Source organism: Epithele typhae (genome assembly GCF_022376455.1).
Source record: "Epithele typhae strain CBS 203.58 chromosome Unknown BXZ73scaffold_9, whole genome shotgun sequence".
In the NCBI taxonomy this organism is placed as follows: Eukaryota; Fungi; Basidiomycota; class Agaricomycetes; order Polyporales; family Epitheliaceae; genus Epithele; species Epithele typhae.
In genome coordinates this window covers 402,428-426,454 of record NW_025954200.1, presented here as the reverse complement: position 1 = coordinate 426,454, position 24,027 = coordinate 402,428, and the positions used below count along the sequence as shown (strand labels likewise).

Here is a 24,027-nt window from a genome sequence, read left to right as displayed (position 1 = left end):
TCGTGGTTGCTTGGGCGAGCCTGGGGCGCGGACGGAGGGCTACGATTGGCGGGACGATCTGGCAAAGTCTGAGGAGGAGGCCGCCGTCATCGCCATGGCCGAGCTGTTGCTCTGACCCGTCCCCGCGGAGCCGCGAGGCCATCTCGGCCCAGCTGTGTCGCCGCTTCCTCGACGACCTCGTCCGCCTGAACTGGCTCCGACGCCGTCTTGCCCTTTCAGCCCCTCTCGTGTCCTCATTTGCGCAGCAGCCACTCCGAGGCCTGACTTGGGCTTCTTGGAGACTTTCCGTGCGAATCGCCCCGCGGGCGGTACGATTGGACAACCCAAGGCAGTTGGCATCAGCTTCAAGGACGAGCGCAGATGCCTCATCGACATCAGTCGCTTGGCGAGACAGAGGAATAGAATACTGAGCGCTGAGCAGTGGGTCGCATCAGCGTAGGCGTCTTCAACCTCAAGTATTTCACCGTAGCGCAAAGTCAGCGAGGCAGGCAAAGCAAGTAATTAAACATAATGTAGTTTGATGATACAGGTATCCAGGATCCGCAGAATTCCTTCCAGAGCCACTGCTAATCCGCATACCGCTCCCCGATCTGAATGTCCAGTTTCCCATCCCTCCGCACACTGTCGAACCACACTTCCAAAGTCCTCACCACTCGCTCGTCCTCCAGCCCGACCAGGTTCCCGACCGGATGGTGCGTGAGCGTCACCTGCCGGAGCGTCTCCGTCCACGACGTGTTCACCCACTGCGCGACCTCGCGCCACGGCTCCGAGAGCTGCTTCGCGGACCAGAGGTCGAACGTGAACTCGAGCGCGACGTGCGTGAGCGGCAGCCGCCGCGCCGACTCGAGCACCAGCGGCACCCACCGCATGATCTTCTCGTCGACGCTCATCTGCAGCTCCAGCCGCCTCAGCCGCCTCTGCGCCGCGAGCGCGGGGTACAACGCTTTTATTCGATCTGCCCGTCACGGTCCGTGGTCAGTGTCCACGCCCCCCACTCGTGCTGCCGGTCCGGACTCACAGTACACAATTGGATCCGACGCGTCCGGGCAGAGCTCGAGACAGTCGAGCGACTGGCCCCGCGCGGCGAGCCGCTTGAGGAACTCGGCCGCGACGCCCGCCTGCGTCCAGGACAGCCGCCAGAAGCGGGCCTCGCGCACGCTCCCGAACCGGTCCGCCCACCGCAGCACGTCCGCGAACTCCTCGTCCATCAGGCCCTCGACCGCGAGCCTCCGGAGCGGCAGCACGCGCGTCGCGAGTCCCCGCGCCGGTTCCCGCTGCTCTGGCGGCGGCGGCGGATGCGCGCCGCCGACCCAGCGCCCCAACGCGGGCGGGGCATGGGGCCACCGGACGTGCGCGAGCTCGAGCCCCACGAGGCGCGGGAAGGCGTGGACGAGCGCGCAGGCGTCGGCGCCGTCGAGGAAGCGGGTGTTGCGCACGCTGAGGCGCGCGAGGTCCGGCCACGCGCCGCTGAGGTCCCGGAGGAAGGACGGGGTGAGCGGGGTGCCGTCGACGTTCTCGAGCGCGAGCGCAGGGAGACTGGGGATGAACGGGCCGAGCGTCAGTGGCACGGCGAGGATCCAGGTGGTGGGTGCGGTGGACGAGTAACGGGCATTGCCCTTGAGGCGGAGGGAGCGGACGGAGGAGGCGTTGGCGGAGAGACCGCGGGCGAAGGCCCACATGCCGCTCGGGGAGGAGACGGTGGGGTAGCGGTAGAGGAAGCGTATGAAGTGCGGCCTCAGGGTGTGGCAGATGGTGAGGTATGGGTATAATGTGGTCGGCTCGAGGAACTCGAGGATGTGGTCGAGGAGCTCGGGGGGTAAGGTGGTGATGTTCCTGTGGGAGAGTTTGCCCATCTGCAGAGATGGGACATGGAGGTGAGCAGCCAAGACGAGTGACGGGCGAGGCGCGGTTGGCGTGCGTACCCTGTGGGGAGTCTCGTAGCTCGGGGACAGATCCAATCGGACCATGCGATGTCCTCCACACGGGGCGAGGGACACGAGGTCAGCACTGCGCACGAGATCGGTTAGCTTGATCTCCACGAAGGTTCGTCGATCGCGCGCACCTGGCTTCGTGGGCTTCGCCGTCAGCGTCGTTGCAGGTCAGGAGAGGTGGGCAGACGCTCACACAAAGTGGGCGTGGGCGTCGGGAGCAGGCTGTCGTGTCGTATCACACCCCACGCGAGCTCGCAGCTTATATCGTGTTTGCGTCGTCAAGCCAAAGGCGCGGGTGCACGACCTCGGCAGTGGTCAAAGACAAAGGAGAGGCCGACGCGGGTGCCGCCGCAGAGGGGAAGGTGAAGAGCGAGAGGCGAGTTCAGGGAGTGGCGGGATCAAGCGCAGTGCTTTCGTCGACTGGCCGACTGCAAGCAGTATGTCAAGTTGTCAAAGGGACGTCACGGTCGGACCCAAGCGTCAGTACTGGGCGCCGACGGGGAAAAGGAGATGCGCCCGCCGGAGCCGTACTGGAACGTCTTTATGGTGTCCCCGCCAACCGCCTGCACTCGTGCTTGTGGGAATGCCATTGAAAGGCCTGTGGGACGATGGTGGACAAGATGGTCTAGCTGGCGGTATACGCGCCGCATAGGCGCAATGCAGTACGATCATGCCAGTACTGGTCACTGCAGCGAGGCCAAATGCACGCAAACAGGGTGGAATGGAAGTTTACGGCCGGGTAGACAGTATTTTCCGTGACCACACCTCTAGACCTCCATTATCCTTATCAAATGCTCATAGATGAATACATCCTGGCGGCCCAGTGGCAGCGCATCACTGCTGGTGACCGAGCTAAAGCGCTTAGTGGTAGTGGGAAAGGATCCCAATGCTACTTATACATACATAGACTCACAATGTTCAAAACTTCGCACGCCCACTCATATAGAGTCTGAGAGTGCCTAATCCCCCAGCACGAGCGATATTTCAAGGTTAGGCGCCTATAATCTCCCCTAGGCAGCCCTTCTATCAAAGAGGCGCCTACTTCGAATGTACAAATCGAGCACAAGGGACGGACTTGAATCCACAATTGAAGCGACCACACACCCCACCCACAGACATCTATGTATGATCCAGACACCTGCAGTGATAATCAATATGTACGGCCTCGGCCCACCACAAGTGATGATGCTGCAGGTTCAAGCGCTCAGGCTTGCGTCTTCTAAATTTGATTATCGGTACAGCTGTTTTCATAACGATACTAGGCCCTTCGGCTAATCGTCCTCGAGTAGGCCGTTAAAAAGTTGGGACTCCGCCCGCTTCGCGGGCACGACCCGATGGTGCCGTCGCGCTGCCGAGCCGGCGCTAGAGTCTGGAACAAGCGTTCTTCGAGTAATAATGATGGGTGACGTATTTTGTTGGAACTCCGACTCAATTCGCTTATGTGGCTGATTCCCATCACCGGGGGCCTATCGTTATGAAAACAGCTGTAATTATGACCTGGACCAGCAATGGACCGGGCGCCTGCAGTGCTGTCCTCGCGATTACCGCGTCGGCGAGGGCAAGCTCTACAATACGCTCGCCATGCTCGTGGAAAGCAGACAACACGCCAGACACCAAGATCCGTGCCCAGCATGTGGTTGCATCATCTCCGTGCCATCGCGGAAAATGTGCAGTGACTCGGCGCGCGCCTACATGGCGTGGTGAACAACAACAGAAAAATGCATGGATTATGAGTACAGAATGCCAAGTGATGGTAGGCTGATATACAACCGCCGCGAACATAATCCAACATCCAAGCCCGAAATGGGCGGCGATAGACCTTGCTCTACTTCTTCACTGAGCCGATCACCGATTCCGGCGCATACCGGGGAATGACCTGTGCGTGTACCACTATGTCAGTCTGAAACCTGGCCAGCAATGGCCGGGGAACGTGCGCACCTTGGGGTCGTGGAGCATGTTGAACTCCTCCGTCGCGTCGCGGCCAGCGTACAAGATGATGGCTTTCTCGCCTCCAGGGTGGTCGGGGAGGAAGCTGGTGACGTCGAGGACCTTGCCGTCGATGATCACCCAGCAGTCATCCTTCTTGTTGTGCTTCGCGACCTCGTCGGCCGTCCACGCGCCTCCAGATGATGATGATGATGACAACGACGAAGAGCTTGTCTTCTTTTCCTCCGAGGTGGACGCGGTGGTAGGCTATGTTATCGGACAAGATCAGAGACAGTCACAACTGATTCAAATCGGTTACATACCTTGCTTGAGCTGCTCTCAGCCCCAATATGACTAGCAACGGCACCAAGACGGCCAGCAGCCTTCTCAGCCAGAGGGCCGACACGCTGAAGGAGGTAGGACGCCGCCGAGTCGCCACTGACACGACCGAACACGACACAACCAAGCAGTGAGCTACCACCGAGACGATTGGCGCCGTGCACACCACCCGCGACCTCACCCGCGGCAAAAAGACCAGGGATAGGCTTTCCAGTCTTGTCGACGACACGCGACTCGGCGTCGATCTCGAGACCACCCATAGTGTAGTGTAGGACGGGTTCCATCTGGGCGACGTTGAAGATGTCGTCCATCTTCCACTCGCCAGGGGCGAAAAACTTTTTGCCGAAGGGGTCCTTCTTCGACTTCGTGACGGCGTTGTAGTCGTCGAACGTCTTCTTGAGCGTAGCTGGTGAGATGCCCATGTCCTTCGCGAGCGCCTCACCGCTCTCGTAGCGCTTCATGAGCCCACGGCCAACGTAGTGCTTGCAATGCCACTCGATCTCCTTTGAGGCGGGGCCGTTGAGAACGAGACGGATTGGGAACTAGAAAACCAGATGAGGGCATATGCGCAAAAAGGAGCCAATCATGCCCACCTTGCCGTTCTCCCACATCTTGCCAGTGACATAGTCACGGTGCTGGAGCTCGTCGACGAAACGCGCACCGGTGTTGTCGAGAAGGAGGCCACCAACACCACGGAGAGCCTCGGCGGCCAGGAATTTCACCTTCGCGCTGGGCTCGTTAGGGTCAATGAGACCAGTCGGGTGTACCTGGACCTTCTCGAGGTCGATGGCGCTGGCCCCAGCGGCCATGGCCATCTTCTGACCGTCACCGGTGCAGTGCTCGCCGTTGGTAGTGGACAGGTTGTAGTATTCGGGGCGATGCTTCTTCAAGAGGGAGTTCTCGGTGAAGTCGGCAGCGTAGCCACCAGTCGCAAGGATAACGGGGCCGTATGCGGTCTCGGTCTTGCCACCGGAGGTGTACTCACAGCCAACGACCGCGCCAGCCTCGTCTTTCACAAGCTTCGTGACGCGCGCCTTCTTCTTGATCTTTACGCGGTCGGGGATGCTCTCCGCGAGATCCTCGAGGCGCTCCATCTGGGCGTAGGTGATGACCATACCGGGGAACTGGGCGTTGCCGCGGTGCGTACGGGGCTGGGAGTGGCCACCAAGCCGGGCAACCTTGGAGAGGTCGAGGGCGAACTTGTCCTGTAGCCAATTGACGGCATCTCCTGAGCGGCCGGTGAGGACGCGGATGAGATCGTCGCGTGCGAGGTCACGAGCCTGGGGAAGCATGAACGACGTCATTGTGATGAGAATCCTCCTGACATACCGATTTCTTCGTGTCCTCGAAGAAGACTCTCGCGTTGTCGGGAATGCCGAGCTCCTGCTGGGTCTGCGTGCCAGCACCATTGATACCGGACGTCGCCTTGGTGGAGTTGCCTCCCATGAAACTGGAGGGATGTGTGAATATATGGACGGTAAAGAACGAAGTCATGATTGGAAAAGTAGGAGTTGGACGCGTCCCAACGCCGTCTGCCACGTCTCCGCAACACGCGTACAATCAAGAGGAAGGCGCGCATGACCAGTGTAGCGAGTCCACAATGCGTCTTCGATGGGGGGAGGACCAAGATGATGTACTCACGGCTGTTTGTCGAGCAGGAGGACGTTGGCTCCGCGCTCAAGGAGTGTGTGCGCAGCCGAGAGGCCGGCAAGACCGCCACCGACGACGATAACTTGGGCCATAGCGAAGATGTGGGCGAGGGGGTGAGGTGGGGAGAGAGCGAGAGTCGAACGAATGCGGGGCGGCGGGCGCGACTCTTCTATGGCCGATTCGGTCACATGCGCGACGGGAACGGAACATGTGAATTCCGGTGGGCGGGGCACCTTTCGCCTGCGGGGCACCAGCTACAGGGACGCGCCTCGCGCGACGGCGGACGGCGGACTTGCATCTGCGTTGTCGGGCCCGCCGGCGATGCGCACACGGAAAAATGCCGTCCGCGCGCGATCCACCGTCCATGTCTAAGCAGAGAATTAAGACATGTCTCTCTACGCGCCCGATCCACTATGCTCAATATTCGATGCTAGCCTAGGCCCCGCGCGCCCCTGTCTCGAGCAACGCGCACACCCGGTCGACCATCTCGCTCATGCTGTCCACCAGCCCCTCGAGCAGCACCAGCCCCGGCACGGTTCCATTCGGCGCCCCGTGTTCGACATCGCCGCCCTCCAGCATCCGCGCGTGCGCGTCCACGTAGGCCGGCCATACGATCTGCTCCCAGTAGTGCGGCGGATCGCGCCAGAGGCTGCCCTCTGGATCGGATTGCACTCCGGGGTCGCAACGGTGCGGGCGCGTGCGGCAGCAGCATCGCGGAGTGCGGGTCACGGCGGAGCCCGGCGGCGAAAGGGCGGGCGCGCGGATATAGAGCGTGGGTGGGGCGGGGGAGGAGGCGGAAGAGAGGAAGGTTAGGACGCGACAGGCGGCGAATGCGGACACAAGGGCCTTTACCTGCTGTGTGGTACCCGTGACGCTCGTGTCTCCGCTGCTTGAGAGCCTTTTCCGGAACACGGAGGAAGACGCGGTGGTCGAGCATGTTCACGACTTCCTGTCTCAATCTTCTGAGTCCTGCAGACCTGGTAGCAGACACCGGCTGGGGCTTACTGGGTGCCAATAGAGTAGGAAACCGTCTACCATAACCCACTTGAGGACTTCTCCGCGTTCTTGGTGCTCTTCTTCTATCTTCTCGAATGTAGCCTTCCATCTCTGGAAGAGAGCATCGTCTATTGGAACGTCCTTCTGCTCATTCAGGTGGTCGTGAGAAACGTGCTCGGGAGGTATCTCTCCACTGCTTTTGACCTGAGAAGCATGAGGAGTGACCCATGTGATCGTGGTGTACGCTCCTTACCGCATCTAGGGCTTTAACCATCCTGTCCCATTGTATTGCACCTTCTGCCTTATCCCAGTCCTGTACGCCGTACACGGGATGCACAGGAACAAGTTCTTGTGGCTATATGCGGATATCGAGGGTCGTGTGAGAGGCGCGTGCAATGCACACATGGACCGTCAACGACTGACTGGCGCAAAGTCCTACAAGGATCGTGGTCAGCGAGATCCAGATATGCATCGACCAGCAAGCGACTGAAAGGGTCCTTATGAGAATACTGACATCCTGGTGCAAGATGACACTGTTTGGCAAGATCCGTTTGAGATGCTTGGCCAGGGTCGTCTTCCCGGAGCACGTCGCCCCTCTGAAAACCGGGTTGAGTGCATCCGCAGGCTGTGAGAGGCTCTTCACGCACCCGATCCCAACGAAGATCACGCGTGTCTTCATTTCGCGGTCTGCTCCTCTATCGAGCAGGATTATCTGAGTTGTCCGTGAGCCAACGCCAAGGATGATGCTAGAACAGAGCTCGTACAAGGTATAGAGGGTATCGCTGGAGCCGTTGGTCGATGCGGTCGAGGTCGAAGTACTTGGGTGCGCGATAGTCGGCTTGGCGAGTCACCGGAAACGGGAGCCGATGTCCGCCCATTGAGATTAGATAAGACCGAACCTCGGCAACGGCCGCTCCGCTCAAGCGTCGCGCCCGCCTGCAGCCGGTGCTGTGGCAGCTGTCCTTGAGTTCGCCTTCCTCCCTCGTTGGTCACAATGCCAGTTAGCCTCGCCCACATCGCCCTGTGTGTTTCCCACACGCTCCTCGACTCGTCCTCCACATACCCTGGGCAAAATGCCTAACGTGCGCGACCCACAGTCAATTGGACCTATAATCTCGTACTTCAAACCGCTCAATGAGCTCATCCGAGTCTTCAAGTTGACCCGTAAAGGTCTCGAGTACGAGTTCGTGGTTATTTCCCTCTGCGATGGTCAGTGCTGGAAGGTCTTCCTTGGCCTTTTGGAGAGCGAATTGGATCACGATCTTGCGGGCCACTGGTGGCATGGGCACTGGTTTGAACGGGACACTAAGGGTCTCACAGTGAGTGGACGCGTTCGACTTCGCGATTTCACCCTATTGAGCGCTTATCGACGCGTCAAACAGGGAGACAATCCCACCAGTCTTGCCGTTCAACCGCTGCAAGCGTACATTCTCCTTCTGACAGAGGCGTTCCTCAAAGGCAACATAGACATCGAAGGATGGGCGCCTAGTGGGCGGGAGAACGAGTACTTTGTGAGTGCCGAGCCCTGACATTGCAACAATCTTCTAAGACATGCAATTCAGTTGGTTATCGGATCTACAAGGAGTGTTCACGCCCGTATCCGTATCGTCGAACTGGACGGAGAAGCCGCTGCTGCTCAAGCTGCTCGAGTATTTCGAACGGTTAGTGGTGCGACATTTGTGCGACCCTGAAAGATAGATGCAGGGCAGCTGCAGGCACAGCGTCTGAACCATCCTTTTTCCTGTCACAGATTGCGCTGCGGGCTGAGCCGCATGGGTGCGCGCTCTACCCACAATCGGGTGGCTTCGGTGGCGCTCATGCGGACTCCAGCGAGGCGCCTAGATCCGGTGGGTGCTCATTTATGGTTCGTGCGCTGCCTCTCCGTCTTATCATGATGCTGCGCGGCAGTGGTAAGGTCGGGGAAGAAGCTAGCAGTTCGGCGGCCTGTAGACTCAGATGGAGACTCGTCTCCATCCCCGACACCCAAGAAGCTGAAAGGGTACTCTAGCCCTCGCAAGCCGAAACGTGCACTCAAGGAAATGTCTCAGTCAACGATGGGCGATGACTCTATTCCATCGAGTGAACCGGACTTGATCCAGTACCCGAACTCGGACCATCTGGATAAGACCATTGGTTACCGCGGTCCGTCCCCTTCTTCGGATCCCGTCTGGCCGGAAGACCCTCCGTCAACATCTCCTGTCAAGCCCACCGTCAAAGCCCCAGTCTTCTCTTCGAAGACTAATGTCAAACCCGCTACCTCCTCTGGTGCGAGGAACGCCAGTACGTTTCATCATGTGCCGCGTGATAAGCTGCTCATATCCAGAGGATTCAGCACCAACGGGGCCTATCAAGATGGTCGACCCTTTGGCTCACAAGAAGAAGCGTGGCACGCCAGGAGTAGTCGAGTTCTCGGACAAGGTTTAGGGTCTTGTTGAATACGCAGCAGTGACAAGTATCGAGTATCAGTGCTTTCATCTTTTGCTTACATGTGTCCTGTGCTCTGGATATGCTTCGCAGTTATCGGAAACTCCTTCGATGCCCTCGTTTGATGCTCGTCGCAATGTGGATGCACTCGATTGCTACAAAACACTCTTCTCCTGACAATGGAAGTCAAGGTATCACGTTGCTTTGACCTCGACTAACACCAATTCTCCAAGCAACCTTTGTCAGTTCAGTTCTCTTTCACGCGCTAGCCCTACTTACCCTTTGATGTTTAGGGCCATTTTTGAGCGTATTCTGACAGTCGACGTCCCTCGATACCATGAGAAAAGCTCTGGGCCCCACAATCAGACCATAACTGTACCCATGGGGCTTTTCCCCATATGCTAGTGAAATATTTCTACAGGCTTGCGCCGTCACTGACCACCCTCAGCCTGAAGAATCTTAGCGCCTGCGTAATGACTTCCTTGTTGCTAACGGTCACCTAAATGCTTCTAGCGTTCGATGCTGACACATCATACTCACAGCCTTGAAACCTACGGGCCAAACGCTCAATGGATCGTTATAGCGAAAGGCGGGGCTCCGTTTCTCTCTATTTGTCCCGTCGAGCTCTTTCGAATTCGAACAGCCCGATCCCCGAGGCTCGAGCCAAGCCACACCATTCAACGCCGCTCAGAAATCTCCAGAACAAATTCCACGAATAGCTGAGGCCCTCGGCCACGCTATCAAGGGCCGGTTTGACCGGAAGTTGATAGTCGTCGATGTCGCTCAAGATCCTCATGCGCACTCGAAAGAACCGGTGGCAAACATTCATCCATTGCGACAGTGCTGCCCGTGCGACAGCGCCCCCTCGTTTCCGCGAAGGTCACAGGGTCGCCTGCACCCTGCCCGGTACCAGTGCCGTTTGAAAAAATGTCAAGCTAAGTCAACTGGCCAAACATAGGCTCGAGGGGGTGCGTATCGTATATCCATCTCGGCACTCGACTTTGGTAACTCACAGCCATCGTAGCCTTCTTGCTCGGTACCTTTGAAGTTCCAGACCCATGACATTGAGGCAGGAGTGAATCTGCTGACACGATGGTGTGGTAACATGATTTAACGAAGAAGGTATGTCATTCACTCATGATTCGGGCCCGCCGCTTATCACTCATATCGGCGTAGACATGTCCTCTAGCGTTCCGAGTAATTGAAGACATCTATCATACACGGAGCCGATGTGACGCAAGGCTGCTGTTGCGCTTGCAGGTGCACAAATGTTCAAAGGTTCTATTCCTATTACGAATGGCCTCCGTGCACGTCTGAACGTTGATAACAATTCTCGGTCCAGGGAATGCACCGCGGGAATTTGCATGACACCTGAGCCGGCGGCACTTCGTCTCACGTATAAAACAAGATTCGGAAACCCGCAGGCTATCTCTCGTGCTCACCGTTTCATCTGTCCGGCACGTCTTCACTGAGTGACCTCGAGACACTTGTCATCCTCGGAACGTCTTTCTAGCCTCCCATCTCACTATGTCGACTCCCAGGCATGCCCATCATCTCCTTAGCTCTGCATTCTTCAAGAAATCTACATTTCATATGAGTGAAAGTGACCGAGCCCTCCTCTCCCATGAAAGGGCAAGGGCAATTGGCTTGTCTTATGGTGAGTTTTTCTCCTTTCATGCGAACAGGTTCGTCTGATGCAATCCCTGTTGCAATAAAGCTTTGACGATCGACGACGTGCTTTCCCTCACGCCGAAGTTCTGGCACATGCACTGCGATCCCATTGGGCTGCAAGACGGCGCTGCCATGACTCTTGTCACAATACAATACAATCTCACGTTAGGCACGATTGCTCGATACGCAAAACACCGTCCGGAGCTCGAACCGCTTCTTGAGGAACTGTTGCAATACCGGACACAGTACGTTGCATTGTTCTGGCCTCACTGCCCGGTTTCGCATACTGACTCTTTCATAGGGGCCAGTTCATGCTAACGGAAGTAGGGCACGGTTTGGATATCACCAACATCGAAACGACGGCAACCCTTCTTCCTTCCGGCGAATTCTGTCTGACATCTCCGACTGCATCTTCGGCCAAGTACGTGAACCCTTGGCCCTGTCATTGACAAACCCGCTAACATGTACCCAGATTCATGCCACCCTCTGTCCCGGTTGGACTCCCCAGCGTTGCCGTCATTATTGCCAAGCTCGTCGTCAACGGCGAGGACCGTGGACACAGACCGTTCATTGTGGCGATCAACGACGGCAAGAGCATGTGCACGGGCGTCCAGGCAAAGTGCGTTTACTTCTCATCGTCCTCGCGCGCAATATTCCGAAGTCGCTATCAGGCAGCTACCATTCCGCGACGGGTCCTCACCCTTATTTCACTCTATCGCGAGTTTCAAAAACGTCCGGCTTCCCAGCGCGGCACTCCTAGGCACCCTTGACAAACCCAAGAATGTGCACGAGAACCTCATGGAAATCATCAGCCGCGTCTCTGTGGGCTCACTTTCCGTCGGCTGCTATGCCGTCCCGGTCCTCCAGGGTCTTGCTACTATCGGCACTCTATACTCTCTCAGGCGCCAGGTCGGACCTCCATCGAAACGCGTCCCAATCCTGTCCTTCCGCACACAGAAAGCCGTCGTCCTCGCCACTACTGCGAATGCGTATGTTGTGGGCGCGTTCCAGCGATGGGCGATCGAGCAATTCCGCGACGCTCGCGATCGCCGCGTCGGGCGTGGGATCGCGACCGTGTTCAAAGCGGTCGCAGTGCAGCTCTCACAAGAAAGCGTGCTCGCAGTCTCAGAGAGGTGCGGCGCCCAGGGCCTCTTCGCGCACAACAGGATGGTCGCGTGGCACGTAAGTGAGGTCTTCGGTTGCTCGGTCTGATTTAATCCAGCTCCTTTTAGACCACATTGCGAGGTGCCGCCATCGCGGAAGGCGACGTCCTCGGGCTTTCAATCCGTGCGTGTTTGAACACCTCGTACTTTCCTCCCTCTCCTTACTCTATCTTCCTTGGCAGGCCTGATCAGCGACCTATTGTTGGGCCGCTGCAACCTCCCACCTCCCCAGGACCCGACGTCTCTCCTCGCGCTCCACGAAGCCAGCCTCTTCGACTCCCTACGCGCCAAATTCGTCAGCGCTCTGGACGGCGGCCCCGCATCTGCTGCCTCCGCCATCCTCCCGTACTGTCAGCCGACGGTGGAGGCGATCGGGCACCGGATGGCTTACGACGCCGCGCGCGAGCACGCCGTTCCCGCGCCGCTGGTCGACCTCTTCGTCGCCCGGTGCCTCGAACGCGACGCGGCGTGGTACTCGGAGTCTGGGGGTGTGTCGCGCGAGGAACAGCGCTCGCGCGCTAGCCGTGCGCACGACGCAGCGGAGCCGATGCTGGGTGCGCTTGTGGTAGAAATGGATGTCGGCGAGTACGTCGGGGCCCCAATCGTGAGCGACGAGAGGTGGGCAGCGTTTGTTGATGGGCTCGTGGTGCATGAGGGGAACGCGCAGATGGATCTCTTTGAGACAGGGGACTTGAGCCTGGGGGACGCATTGAAGGTTCTGATCGGGGCACGCCTTTGAGTCGTTCGGAGTTACGGTGCTGTTATGTTAGACAGGGGTCAGGATCATGTTTTCTCTCGTGTATATGCGTTCAGAATGAAGTAGGCTGTTTTCTCATCTCCTCTGCATTACTGCACTTCCACAAACGAATAAGTAGAGTCGAGAAGCGTCAAAGGCCGACATGGATGCATGATCAGTCCGACTCTCACGCCATGCAGTGCAACTAGAATCGATCCGGATCGGCGCCAATTTACGTTCGTTGTCTACGACTCCCATCAGCAGATATCCTCGGTCTCTGCACCATGCCACTCAAGGATACGCAGCGCGACCTGGCTCTTAGCTCAAAAATACGGCTTTCCACGGGTCTGTGCCTCCAGTTCCCCTTCTAGTCATTGAAGATTTTTTTCACCTTGCTGCCAAGTCGGCATCTGCAGGCCACGAAATGCCATGTTTGGCGTTGGGGGTGTATCAAAACTATACGACGCACGAGTCGGTCCTTGAAGCCTTTCGTGCTGGTTACAGGTGCAATATCTGCTTCACTCTCGCGGGATGTACATTCTGAGCGCGGTCTGGCACCATTACTGGATAGACATGTGGATACCGCGCAAGCGTATCGTAATGAAGCGGCCGTTGGTTCGGCATTTCGGGAAAGCGGGCTTAAACGCGACGATGTCTTCATCAGTGCGTTACGTTTTTCTATTTCGTGGGTCTCGCGGCTCCTGACGATACTCGGCCCTGCAGCGACCAAGTGTATCAGCAAGACGCACGGGTACGACAGCACCTCGCGCACGGTCGAACTCTCCCTAGCGCGCCTGGAGCTAGGTTCGGCCGCCCCCGTCATCTGTCATCATATCGGGCGGGCCGAAGCCCGACGGTGCCCAATGTTGACGATTTCTCTCTGACAGAATACATTGATCTTTACCTCATTCATGACCCTTTCAAAGGCACCGATCTCCGCCTCCAAACATACCGTGCCCTCCTCGACGCGCAACGCGCGGGGAAAATCCGATCGGTGGGGGTGTCCAACTTGTGAGTAGCAGTTCGACAATGCGGACGAGATGCGGCGGTCATCCCGCTCGCCCATACTTTCCAGCGGCATCAAACACCTGACGGAAATCAGGACGGCGGGCCTCCCTATGCCCTCGGTCAACCAGATTGAGGTAAGTAAGCGCGCGGAGATCCCCATTGAGACCCGAACTCCCCAGATGCTGTCCAAGATGCCGGCGGAAGGCTGACCCTGCCGCGCCTACTTGCAGTTGCACCCCCGCTGCCAACAGCGACCCATCGTTGACTACTGCCGAGAGCACGGCGTCATCGTCCAGGCATACTCCCCTTTAATTCGTGGTCAGCTTGATGACCCCGTGTTCGCACAGTTGGCACAAAAGGTGCGTTGCGCACATTTGGTCCTCACTCGCCCGGCTGCTGGGCGCGATCCCTCCCCAGAGCCATTGTGCTTCTGCCGTCGGGCCGCAATGTTCGACGTGGCCGCTGGGGCCGGAGCTCGCGTCCGAGAAACATTGGAAGCCACACATGCTGACCGCCGGCAATGTAACCATATGCCCGACGCGCTCGCTACCCCCGCAGCACAGCGCGCGTATCATAGCGGCGGGAGAATTTGAGGGCACGCACCCTGCAGAGCGTGTCCGGATAGACCCGGCGCAAGTACTCCTCCGCTGGTCCCTGCAGCACGGGTACGTCTCGCCGCCGCCCCTCCTGTTGCCGTGTAATCGTCGAGGATGCGCTCGGCTCCCGCCCCTTCGGCTGGTGATGGAGGTGCCGGTCCGTGGCAGGAAGCAGGGTCCGTCGCTCGATGCCGCCGACGCGCGTCCGGGTGCCAGTGCACTGACAGACGTCTTTTATTTTTATGCACTTTGACAACGACGACGACGACGACGCTCGCCCACACGCTTGACCCACGTCAGCTTCGTGCCACTGCCGAAGTCCGCGACGCCTGCCCGCATTCGGTCCAACGCGCAGCTGTTCGACTTCGCGCTCGACGAAGCCGACATGGCTGCGCTCGACGCTCTCGACCAGGGCGCCGCAGGCGCGGTGACGTGGAATCCGATCGACGCGGAGTAAATGGACCGTGATAGTCGGGACCCGGACGGGTTGCACGGCGATGTGAAGGGGTGGTCCGGGGGTTCCTGGCCGGGCTAGACAGCGCGTTTGTACCGCTCGCGGCGGGCCTAGAGGTCACGCTCGTCTGACCAAATTCAACGACGCTCCCGCGCAGGAGTGGACACTAGAACCCGCATGTCCAATTCGAACCGCGCTGGGGGTTCGCAGTGATGGAGCGGGAGGGACGCGCGCGCGAATCAACCGACTTTGGGGTTCGTCAATGCCTGCCTGCGCACCGCAGATTCCTCAAACGCAGTGCCATCTACGACGTCGGGTCTCACACGCGAAGCAGTGCGGTGCGGGGAGCTGCGGGATCACACGGGGATCGTGCGACCCGAGATTGAAGTGAGCGAGGCGCGAGAGGGCCTTGGACGCCGGGGGATGATTGACTAAGTAGTATGTACACGACGGTAGTGAACGCGGCACCAACGCTACGCATACTTTTCATCCGCCTGAGTTCACTTTGATAACGTGGGGTGGCAATCTGGACGGTACAACGGAAAGCCATGTACGGACGGTTGGGGTTTTGACTAGTTGTCCATAGATTCCCCGTCGCCTTCGCCCTTCTTCCGCCGCTCTATTCGCTCTTGAAGAGCCTTTTGAGCGCCCTCTTTGGCGGCGTTCAACGTCCCTGCTTTTGCCATGGCGAGCAGGAGGGCGTGGATGAAACCTAGATAGTTGTGACGCCGGAGGCCGTTCTCGAACTGCCATTCCATAATGCGAATCAGCAGACATCTTCGAGACGCCATGATCGGAGGCGAGACTTACCGCCCAATTCTCGCGTTTCGCGTTCTCGTTCGCCAATTTGACCATGAGGTCGGAAGCTTCGGCTTGCCTGCCGGCGACTTGCAGCTGCGCGAGCTGCTCCTGCAGGTGTGGGAGCGGGTCGTCGTGCACCGCCAAGAGACTGAATTCGAGCTGTGGTTTGTCCGATCGGAGAATCATCGATCTGTCAGAAGCACGCACATAGCGGATAGCGCGTGGCGGTACTCACTGCGCCGGGTGGGTAGGTCGCTATCCTGGCTTCGATGACCTCTCTGTTACGCCGAACTTCGGTTAGGACGAGCTTGCCCGCAAATACAAATGACTGGGCAAACCTCGCTTTAGCAAGCCAACCTTCACCGGCGTCGGAGTATGCTCCGTGGCGCACGGGGAGCTGCTTGAGCCCGTCGAGCTCGTATACGGAGCCCGCATAGGGGATGTAGACGACGAAATGATAGGCGTCTTCTGTCGTTTTCGGGAGCCCAAGCCCTTCCAAGGAAATCGCGGAAGGAGGCGACAATGCATTGTGGGCTTCCCGAAGCCAATCCGAACTTGTGATCGCGAGGCCGCTCGTCTGGGGGTCCATGCCGGCGGTGAAGCTAAACAGCTCCGACAACTGGGGTCCCATCTGCACACCAGGGACGTTCGCGATCGCGTTCATCACGGCGAGCGTGGCGCAGGCGTTGTTGACGACCTGATGGGCGAAGAACCCGGGGAAGTCCGTGTCGTACTGACCGCCACTGGCGGGCTCGCCCGAGGAGCCGGCGACCCATTTGAAAAGAAAGATGAGGGCGCGGATGGGCTGATACTCGGAGAGCACTGTGGCGTCAAGCGAGTATAGGTCGTCGACCACAAGGGGAACCCCGAGTGTGTTGAGCAGCTCCCTGTTGGATGGCAGAGAGTGAATACGGAAGATCCGACGAACGGGAAGGTCGGGCGTACGAGAACACGCCGGGGTCAGACTCGGTTAGTTGCCAGCCGCTTGAGTCGTCGTCGCCGGACATCTTTTCTGGTGGTTGCGCGTAAGAAAGCAGGAAACGTGCCCCGGCCCTGCGCGGTGACGCGTCGCGTGCGTCATGTGACCTTCTCCACGCCCGTCCGGGGTCCTTGTTTGGCAACGCCTTCGGAGCCAAACAAACATCGGCGCGGGCGGCTAATGCCCGCGGCATTCTTGGTCCGTCCATGGAGTCCCAGCCAGAGCCCGCAGCGAACGAGGCGCGCACAGCCAACCGCCGCCGCTTCGAGCTCGAGCTCGAGTTTGTGCAGTCGCTCGCGAACCCCTTCTACCTCAACTCGCTCGCCCAGCAAGGCCTCTTGAGTCAGCCCGCGTTCATCAACTTCCTGACCTACCTTCTGTATTGGAAAGAGAAGGACTACGCGCGGTTTATCTTGTGCGCCACCACGACGCTCGTCTCGTGGTAATATTCTGACATACGTGACAGGTATCCACATGCCCTGCATCACCTAGAGCTTCTGCAGCATCCCGAGTTTCGTTCTGCGATCGGAAAGGACAACTGGCGGGAAATTCTCCACCAAAAGCAGTTCGACCACTGGAGAACGTGGTAAGTCTCGGGCAATAATTCCACCGACATCGGGTTTATCACTGACATTGTCCGCGTGTGCACAGGCGAGATCCAAACCGCATACAGACTGCGGACCCACCGTCGCAGCTGGACGGTCCTAGCGGGACCTCCGGCGCCGGACCGCCCGCTCCTGCCAACAGCCAGAACGGCGCCGTCGTCAACGGCAGTTGAAGAAGTTTTCGGATTATGTGACTCGCGACTCCGTCCCCAGTCACGTCCAAGGTTTTCATCGATGTGTTACTGAGCGCACTATCGTGGTTCCTCAATAGAATAGCTGCGCCTCGCCCCAGCGGCGCGAATGCCGTATAGCGGAGTGCTGACCAAGGGAGACACTTCCTATTTGGAAAAACTGTCTGATACATCCTTCCGAACGGTCCTGACACACAAGCACAGTGTACACCCTTCGTTACTGCGCTGACGATCACATCCAAAGACGGGAGTCCGGTCCTCACGGAGGCATCCCCCGTCGCGCGGCGAGCATGCAGCAGGGACGATGGCATTCAGTCGGCGATCCTCCTTCGGACGGGAGATATGACCTAGCCAGCCAGCCCGGGGCTCGCCCCACGATCTGGCGCGGTATCCGCATACGGCAAACCACCCGGGTCCCCGAGCGCCCGGAGCGCACCCGGCGGGGATACGCTCTTGCTCAGTTCATGCGCAGGCAATGCGAGTGAAAATGCCACCCCGTTTAGCCCAGCAGCCTCATCGCTAGCCCAGCCGTGTAGCTAGCGATCTACCCCGTGGATCATCGGGTACACGAAAGACGTGCCGTCTTGTACTGCCCCCATCCCTCAGAAGCGTCCGGCCGGTCACCCGCCGCCGTTCCGTGCCGCCCCCTCGCCCCACACTTGGTGCAGCTCCACGCCGTCGTCTCCTGGATAGGGCGGCGGGAGAGCGCCCGCGCCCGGTGAGCCGTTGGCCGCGTGTGCGGGCTTCGATCTAGGCTGCTCCCCCTCCCTGTCGCCGTCATCCTCATCGTCGACTACGCTAAATAAAAGCTCCTCCTCCACGATCCGCCCGTTGCCCTGGGGGGGATTGGTTGCATCAGCAGACCGGGATAGTACGACCAATTATTATGGCACGGTACCTGGTGCCGTGGCGCGCTGTCCTCGCGCTCGTCGTCGTTCTCATCGGGCTCGTCGTCGACGTCGGCCGTGAGGCGCTGTCGCTCGCCCAGCTCACCGCCCTCCAACGCCAAATCGCCGTTGGCGGAGATATCATCTTCATCCGGCAGTGGATTCCCGTGAGGATCTAGCGCGACATTTTTCTCCATGGATTTCTTGTACTTGTGCCAGGTGTACAGCCCAATGCCTGCGCAAGTCGTGGGTCGTCAAAACGCCGACCGGGTCGGAGATGATATAATGAGTCGAAGACTGACCACAGACGGTAATGCCGACACCCGTCATGTTAAGCGGCGTGAGTTCGTCGCCAAAGATCCAAGCGGAGCACATGATGGTGGTGACTTCCTTGGCGATGCCTGCAATGGAGAGGGGTACCATGCCGGCGCGCTGGATGATGCTGTAAAGGGTATCGTCAGCAAAATTCGGGGGTGTCAACTGACGGAGAGATGCGCACTAGAATTCACTAAGGACCATGCAGAACGCAATCGCTCCTGGGCTAAACACGAAGAAGGCGGTCTTCATGGTATCGGCTGGTGTGGCGAAGAAATGGGTGTCGAAAACCTTATGCCATCCATCGACCAAAACGAATGCGATAAGCAGTGTTGTGCCCATGATTGGTGCTAGCCAGAAGAGTGTTGCCGCCGGGTTGCTGAGTCCAAGGTCGCGGTTACGCATGAGAAGCTGGGTGAGACCCCAGCGCAGACCTCCTAGGGCGCTCGCCGTTGTCACCAGGAGGAAGCCAACCAACTCGAAGTGGGTCTCTGTGGCGACCATGAGAAGTACGCCGGAGCAGATGAAAAAGATAACCCCGATTAAGAGCCATGAGAACCGCTCGAGACGTAATAGGAAGGCGAATAGGAGCACGAAGACTAGCGAGGATGACTTGCACATAGCTGCGGAAATTTTGTCAGCGCGAACCGTGCGAGTCATTGTTAGGATTAAACTTCACTGTAGAACGAAAGCGTGATAGTCCGGAGGGATACATTAGAGAGTCCGATGTCTAGACCTGTCGTCATACCGGTGGGCATGACTTTGCGTCTGAAAAAACCGTGAGCTCGTGCGACGGAAGAAACAGCGTAACGAGTCTCCGGCAACGTTGCTCGTGAAAATTCTGCTGTATTACACGTACAACGGCCTGAGTCGGTACGGCGAGACAAGGAAAATGAACTGCGGTGGTGCTGCAGCCCGTAGCCAGTGTGACTAGGAGCTGCAGGACCCCTAGGAACTATAAGCGGCTGTGTACATACATGTAGTCCTGGCGCGAAGGATTCCTGTCTGGCCTGAAGTGACGAGGCAGGGCATACCGCAGGAGGGCGGCGAGCGAAAACTGAACCCACATGTGGGCGGTTGTGACAAGAAAAGGAGACGGAAAGCCGAAGCGGTCCGGAGAGAACATCCATTTGTTGTACAGAGACAGGAGGATGGCGAAGAAGAACCTGGAGTATGAGTGAGCAGATTTGCAAGACGTTCGGTCAGCACGGGCAGGCCTACCAAGCTGCGATGAAGAGGCAGTTGATGATGGCGTTTGCCCACCATAGTCGCCGCTTCTCGGCAAGCGAGGCGATGTGTATGGACGCGGGGTCGTATGCGTCAATGGAGGGGTCAGAGCCGGCCACGTGCTGATACTGTCCGCGACGCGGGGGCTGCGAGTGTTCATGCGCAGGGCTGAGCATTGGACCTCGGAAGCATGGGAGTCGGTGTGTGTGAGCAGCACCGCCGAGGCACGCCGAACGCAAAGCCACCGCCCCGCCAGCGCATCGAGATCGGGCGCCTCCACGCACCGTTTGGCGCTGGACCCCGCGTGCGCACAGGCCGCGCTCTCATCCCGCCCGCTCGCGTGGTTTTCAAATTGACGTCCAGCTCTGCCCACTGGCGATTGGTAACGGCGCGCACAGAGTCTGTCTCCCGCTTACTCCTGCTGTTCCCCTCCTTACTCACCCGCCTTGTTCTTTCCTAGCCTTCCTGTGCGCTGCCTACTAGTTTGCTGAGCACGACGGTCGGGCTGGCTGCTTCGGTGCCCCGAATGCGCCCACGACGGCGCCAATGGTTTGTCGCCCTGAGCTGCCAACGACCCCCGAGGACTGGCGCATATGCCGGCTGTATACGCTTCGGCAGCGGCTTCGGCGGCATGGACGGAGCCCCAGGCGCTGGGCGCGGAGACGACTCCGCAACGATCCATCTCCTCAACGGCGTCTCGGTCATTCTCAAATGATCTTGATTGACAAAAGCCCTTGACGCTCGGGCTCGGTTCTCGGGCGTGCGCTTCCCGTCTATAAAGGTCGCCGTGCTTCGACCCTCATCGCCACTACCTCTCGCCGCCACGGCAAATCATCACTCCTCCTTCTATCCGCTGACGCCCCAATGGCCAACATCGAATTCGTCATCGAGGCTCCTCAGGTCTCCCGCAACAACAAGAAGCGTCCTCGTCTGGTCACCTCATGCGATCACTGGTGCGTTCACCGCGCTGCATCATTCTCAATCAATGTGCTAATCCCGATCCTCACCGTCCTCAGTCGCGTCAAGAAGATCAAGTGCGTCCAGCAGCCTGCGACGGGCAAATGTGAAGCCTGTCTCTCCGCGAACGTGCCGTGCCTGTACCGCGACAGGGAGAACTACTTCGCGGAGCGCACACGCATGCTTTCGGGTGCCGGATCGATATTGCGGGACGCGTCCAGTGGATCATTGAGCAAAGGCCACCTCTCTGCCATCAATGCCTCTACTTCCTCGCCTTCGCGCGGCTCCACCCCTCCGTCAGCACAACCCTCGAGCGATCATTCGCCAGCCTCCTCCGATCGCTCGGACTCGCCAGCAATGTTCTCCTCATACATGGGTGTGAGCACATCACATATGTCTTCCTTTCAAACGTTTCCGGACGTATCTGATATGCGCTCTGGGCCCTCGAGTCGGTACGTACCCAGTCATTGCCGTGCATGTAGCATGGGTTGAACCTCGATGTAGGGACGGACCCGTGGCGCCGCTAGATTGGACCCCCCCTTGTCAAATCCCCGAGATGCACACTGGGCAGAGCAACGTATTTGCTGGCTTTCCGGCTTCCAATCTCCTCCCGCCCAGCAACATGCTCGAATTCGGCCTTTTTGATCACATAGACGGCACGCAACCGCACCCGACACTTATGATCTCGTTCATCCAGGACTTTTGTGACAAGCTCAGTTCATCATACCCGTTTTTGTCGTCGGAATCTGTGGTCGACCGCTTTTGCCACCACCGCCTACCCGCAGTCCTTGCGAACGCGATAGCTGCCTCCGCAGCCCGGTGCGTGCTGTGTCATCCGAGAATTTGAAACAGCGCTTATTGACGGCATTTCTAGACTCTCCACGGTGCCAGAGATTCTGCAAATAGGATCGGCAAACACGGCGGACGTATACTGCCAGATGGCCAAGGTGCGCCCGTCCACGTGCGCGGCTTGAGTATGGGCCTGACGTATCCGTTGCTAGAGCCTCATTCCTCCCGACGGCCCCCCTAGCACCCTCGACACCCTCCACGCGCTGATGCTGCTCGCATGGGTCGAGTACAGGAGGCACCACCAGGCGCAATTCAGAGGCTATACCCGGGTGAGCCGGCGCGCCGTCCTCTTCTGAATTGAATATCTGCTCATCTACGTGCATGCCACCCAGTCCTGCATCCGAGTCGCCGCCGAGCTCGGGTTCTCGGAAGAGACCGTCCCCCAGATCTCTCGGTTCTCGAACTCGCACACCGCGCGGATTCTGCAGCTCACCTGGGAGGGCATCCAGACGCTCGAACGCGCGGCGCTCGCCGCCGAGCTCGTCGCGTTTTCCAAATCGAGCCCGCAGCCTCAGCAGACCCCCGGCCCTCAGCCGTCGTTCGAGGCGTTATCAAACTTCATGTCGGAGTCACCCTCCCTGTGGTAGGGGGCCATGCCCGGCGGTCTCCCCGATACCCGTGGTCAAGATTCCGGGATGCCGTAACACCCTTGGCGCGCTCCCTCAGCCCCTCCCCCGCCCTTACCCCGACATTCTTCTCCATGGTTTTCGCACTCCGTTTGTTCGGTCCGGATGGGCGCTCAACCAGTCGCTGGGCGGTTGACGGCTGCTCGCTCAGCAACCTGAATAAGCAGTGCTTTGTCGGGGCTTACAGCTTTGCTTACAGGAACTCGGGAAGCACAGCTAGATGCGCTCGCTCACCGACCGTACACCTCTCCCGCTGCGCTATGCTTTTGATATCCACACTGCTACGGAACGCCTTCATCCGCAATACCTATACCCTTCGTCCACATCGAACATCTGGCACCCTGTATCATACCCTCCTGACTTTAGACTATAGCCCGTACTCATTGCTCCGTTGTCCCCCATCTGTATCTATGGAAAATACGCACACGCCATTAGGTATCTCCTACACACCACCCGCCCAAGCCCGTGCCACGGTATCGATTTTCGACGCCCGCCTCGCGCGATCACGAACCGTGCCGACACCCAGTGTTGCGCGGAGGCCGTCCGCGCGCCCGAGCGTTGACCCGGAGACCGCGGAGCAAACGTGCTCAGATGAAACGATGGGCTCGTGCGCCACCGCAGTCGTCGAGGAAGAGGCGGGATCGGGGGGTCGCAGTCGACGGCGGGTCGATACATAAAGATGACGATTTCCCGCGACGCGAGAGCTGCCTGGAGCCGTCGATCCGCGTGAGGATCACACTTGACGCGCGCGGGCTCGGGAAGGGCCGTGATCGTTGGCGTTGAGTTGCCGGCTGAGCTTGTCCCGCGCGCGGTCTGCAGAGTGGCTGGAAGTTGGCTGCTGCGTCGTCGCGGCTGGCGTTGTGGGCGTGGGCGTGCGAGATGCCAGAATGATGTCCCGTGGTCGAGCCGAGGACCGGGGGGAGCTCGCGCCTCAGGCCACCGCGTAGGGTCAATGCGAAGCTTCTCCCGCCGTCGGGCGAGTTGGCAGATGCGGCGGTCGAATTTTGTACGCCTGTCGAGTACTCGAGGTCTCTCTGCTCCGCGTTGTTGCGGCATTTCCAACATCGTGTGGTGTTCTCCTGTCTACCAGTGGCGACCAAACGGCTATGAGATAAGAGCTCGTGCGTGAAATGGACTTCGACGACAAGATGTTCGGTGGGTGTCTCGGCATTCGATCGAGGCGCCGGCCAGCGTGCGCCGAGCGTAGATCGACCGTTTCGAGCAGCAACTGCCTCAACAGGATGCAGCACCCGGTCATCCTGACTCGTGAGTTCGCCTTCTCCGTATACTAGACGACTTCTCCCCGAAGGTGACGGCAATAGGCCGCGACCTCGGCTACCGTGCGCGCGGGCCAGACCAAAGTGGTGTGCGAGTGCGAGTCAGATGAGAACAAGACGTCACTGTATGCCGTTGGCAGTCGGCGTGTCGCCAACGCACCGCGGCTAGGCGAAAACACCGGGGCGATGGGGGCGGCCGTCGGTGTGAGAGCCGAAAGATCGAGCGTCAAGCTGCCCCTTGCGCTCGCGATTCGATCTGAGTCGATCTCCGATCAGGGCATCCGATTCACCACGTGCTGCCGGCGTTCCAATCGTACACACATTCGAAGACTGCAGCGATGAGCAACCCGACAGTAACTGCACTGCGAATTTTTTCAGCCATAGTCAGCGACCCGCATCACAGCCCGGTCTCTACGCCC

General features: G+C 58.9%; 10 protein-coding genes across 10 annotated transcripts; 5 read left to right on the top strand and 5 right to left on the bottom strand.

Moving 5' to 3' along the window:
* Nucleotides 1–566: 566 nt before the first annotated feature.
* BXZ73DRAFT_75562 (uncharacterized protein) lies at nt 567–1,967 on the bottom strand (the record flags this gene model as incomplete). The annotated part of the gene is made up of 3 exons (XM_048022231.1): nt 567–955; nt 1,019–1,853; nt 1,923–1,967. 3 exons carry the CDS (start codon nt 1,965–1,967, stop codon nt 567–569), a joined length of 1,269 nt encoding a protein of 422 aa, XP_047880480.1.
* Nucleotides 1,968–3,756: 1,789 nt separating this feature from the next.
* BXZ73DRAFT_88705 (Flavocytochrome c) lies at nt 3,757–5,938 on the bottom strand (the record flags this gene model as incomplete). The annotated part of the gene is made up of 6 exons (XM_048025052.1): nt 3,757–3,807; nt 3,870–4,124; nt 4,181–4,738; nt 4,790–5,476; nt 5,526–5,646; nt 5,838–5,938. 6 exons carry the CDS (start codon nt 5,936–5,938, stop codon nt 3,757–3,759), a joined length of 1,773 nt encoding a protein of 590 aa, XP_047880479.1.
* A 343-nt stretch (nt 5,939–6,281) lies between these two features.
* Nucleotides 6,282–7,521, bottom strand: BXZ73DRAFT_42598 (P-loop containing nucleoside triphosphate hydrolase protein; the record flags this gene model as incomplete). The annotated part of the gene is made up of 6 exons (XM_048018987.1): nt 6,282–6,502; nt 6,699–6,795; nt 6,852–7,046; nt 7,087–7,197; nt 7,266–7,277; nt 7,357–7,521. 6 exons carry the CDS (start codon nt 7,519–7,521, stop codon nt 6,282–6,284), a joined length of 801 nt encoding a protein of 266 aa, XP_047880478.1.
* Nucleotides 7,522–7,915: 394 nt separating this feature from the next.
* BXZ73DRAFT_75560 (uncharacterized protein) lies at nt 7,916–9,266 on the top strand (the record flags this gene model as incomplete). Its single annotated transcript, XM_048022230.1, has 6 exons — nt 7,916–8,161; nt 8,225–8,346; nt 8,405–8,503; nt 8,547–8,689; nt 8,751–9,122; nt 9,166–9,266. The coding sequence occupies 6 exons, from the start codon at nt 7,916–7,918 to the stop codon at nt 9,264–9,266; spliced, it is 1,083 nt and encodes a 360-aa protein (XP_047880477.1).
* A 1,527-nt stretch (nt 9,267–10,793) lies between these two features.
* BXZ73DRAFT_88704 (acyl-CoA dehydrogenase NM domain-like protein) lies at nt 10,794–12,839 on the top strand (the record flags this gene model as incomplete). Its single annotated transcript, XM_048025051.1, has 7 exons — nt 10,794–10,923; nt 10,984–11,182; nt 11,239–11,358; nt 11,410–11,556; nt 11,609–12,119; nt 12,170–12,224; nt 12,283–12,839. 7 exons carry the CDS (start codon nt 10,794–10,796, stop codon nt 12,837–12,839), a joined length of 1,719 nt encoding a protein of 572 aa, XP_047880476.1.
* Nucleotides 12,840–13,260: 421 nt separating this feature from the next.
* BXZ73DRAFT_88703 (Aldo/keto reductase) lies at nt 13,261–14,897 on the top strand (the record flags this gene model as incomplete). Its single annotated transcript, XM_048025050.1, has 8 exons — nt 13,261–13,340; nt 13,408–13,499; nt 13,560–13,640; nt 13,724–13,847; nt 13,912–13,978; nt 14,075–14,203; nt 14,457–14,509; nt 14,741–14,897. 8 exons carry the CDS (start codon nt 13,261–13,263, stop codon nt 14,895–14,897), a joined length of 783 nt encoding a protein of 260 aa, XP_047880475.1.
* Nucleotides 14,898–15,466: 569 nt separating this feature from the next.
* Nucleotides 15,467–16,702, bottom strand: BXZ73DRAFT_88702 (ubiquitin carboxyl-terminal hydrolase; the record flags this gene model as incomplete). The annotated part of the gene is made up of 5 exons (XM_048025049.1): nt 15,467–15,640; nt 15,705–15,854; nt 15,931–15,973; nt 16,034–16,582; nt 16,641–16,702. The coding sequence occupies 5 exons, from the start codon at nt 16,700–16,702 to the stop codon at nt 15,467–15,469; spliced, it is 978 nt and encodes a 325-aa protein (XP_047880474.1).
* Nucleotides 16,703–16,880: 178 nt separating this feature from the next.
* Nucleotides 16,881–17,452, top strand: BXZ73DRAFT_98894 (SOH1-domain-containing protein; the record flags this gene model as incomplete). Its single annotated transcript, XM_048027829.1, has 3 exons — nt 16,881–17,089; nt 17,141–17,260; nt 17,326–17,452. The coding sequence occupies 3 exons, from the start codon at nt 16,881–16,883 to the stop codon at nt 17,450–17,452; spliced, it is 456 nt and encodes a 151-aa protein (XP_047880473.1).
* A 638-nt stretch (nt 17,453–18,090) lies between these two features.
* On the bottom strand, nt 18,091–20,075 carry BXZ73DRAFT_42867 (TPT-domain-containing protein; the record flags this gene model as incomplete). The annotated part of the gene is made up of 7 exons (XM_048019041.1): nt 18,091–18,306; nt 18,369–18,592; nt 18,660–18,799; nt 18,857–19,295; nt 19,352–19,440; nt 19,650–19,838; nt 19,894–20,075. The coding sequence occupies 7 exons, from the start codon at nt 20,073–20,075 to the stop codon at nt 18,091–18,093; spliced, it is 1,479 nt and encodes a 492-aa protein (XP_047880472.1).
* Nucleotides 20,076–20,763: 688 nt separating this feature from the next.
* BXZ73DRAFT_98892 (uncharacterized protein) lies at nt 20,764–22,292 on the top strand (the record flags this gene model as incomplete). Its single annotated transcript, XM_048027828.1, has 6 exons — nt 20,764–20,852; nt 20,916–21,308; nt 21,361–21,675; nt 21,731–21,803; nt 21,858–21,974; nt 22,038–22,292. The coding sequence occupies 6 exons, from the start codon at nt 20,764–20,766 to the stop codon at nt 22,290–22,292; spliced, it is 1,242 nt and encodes a 413-aa protein (XP_047880471.1).
* Between the last annotated feature and the right edge of the window lie 1,735 nt (nt 22,293–24,027).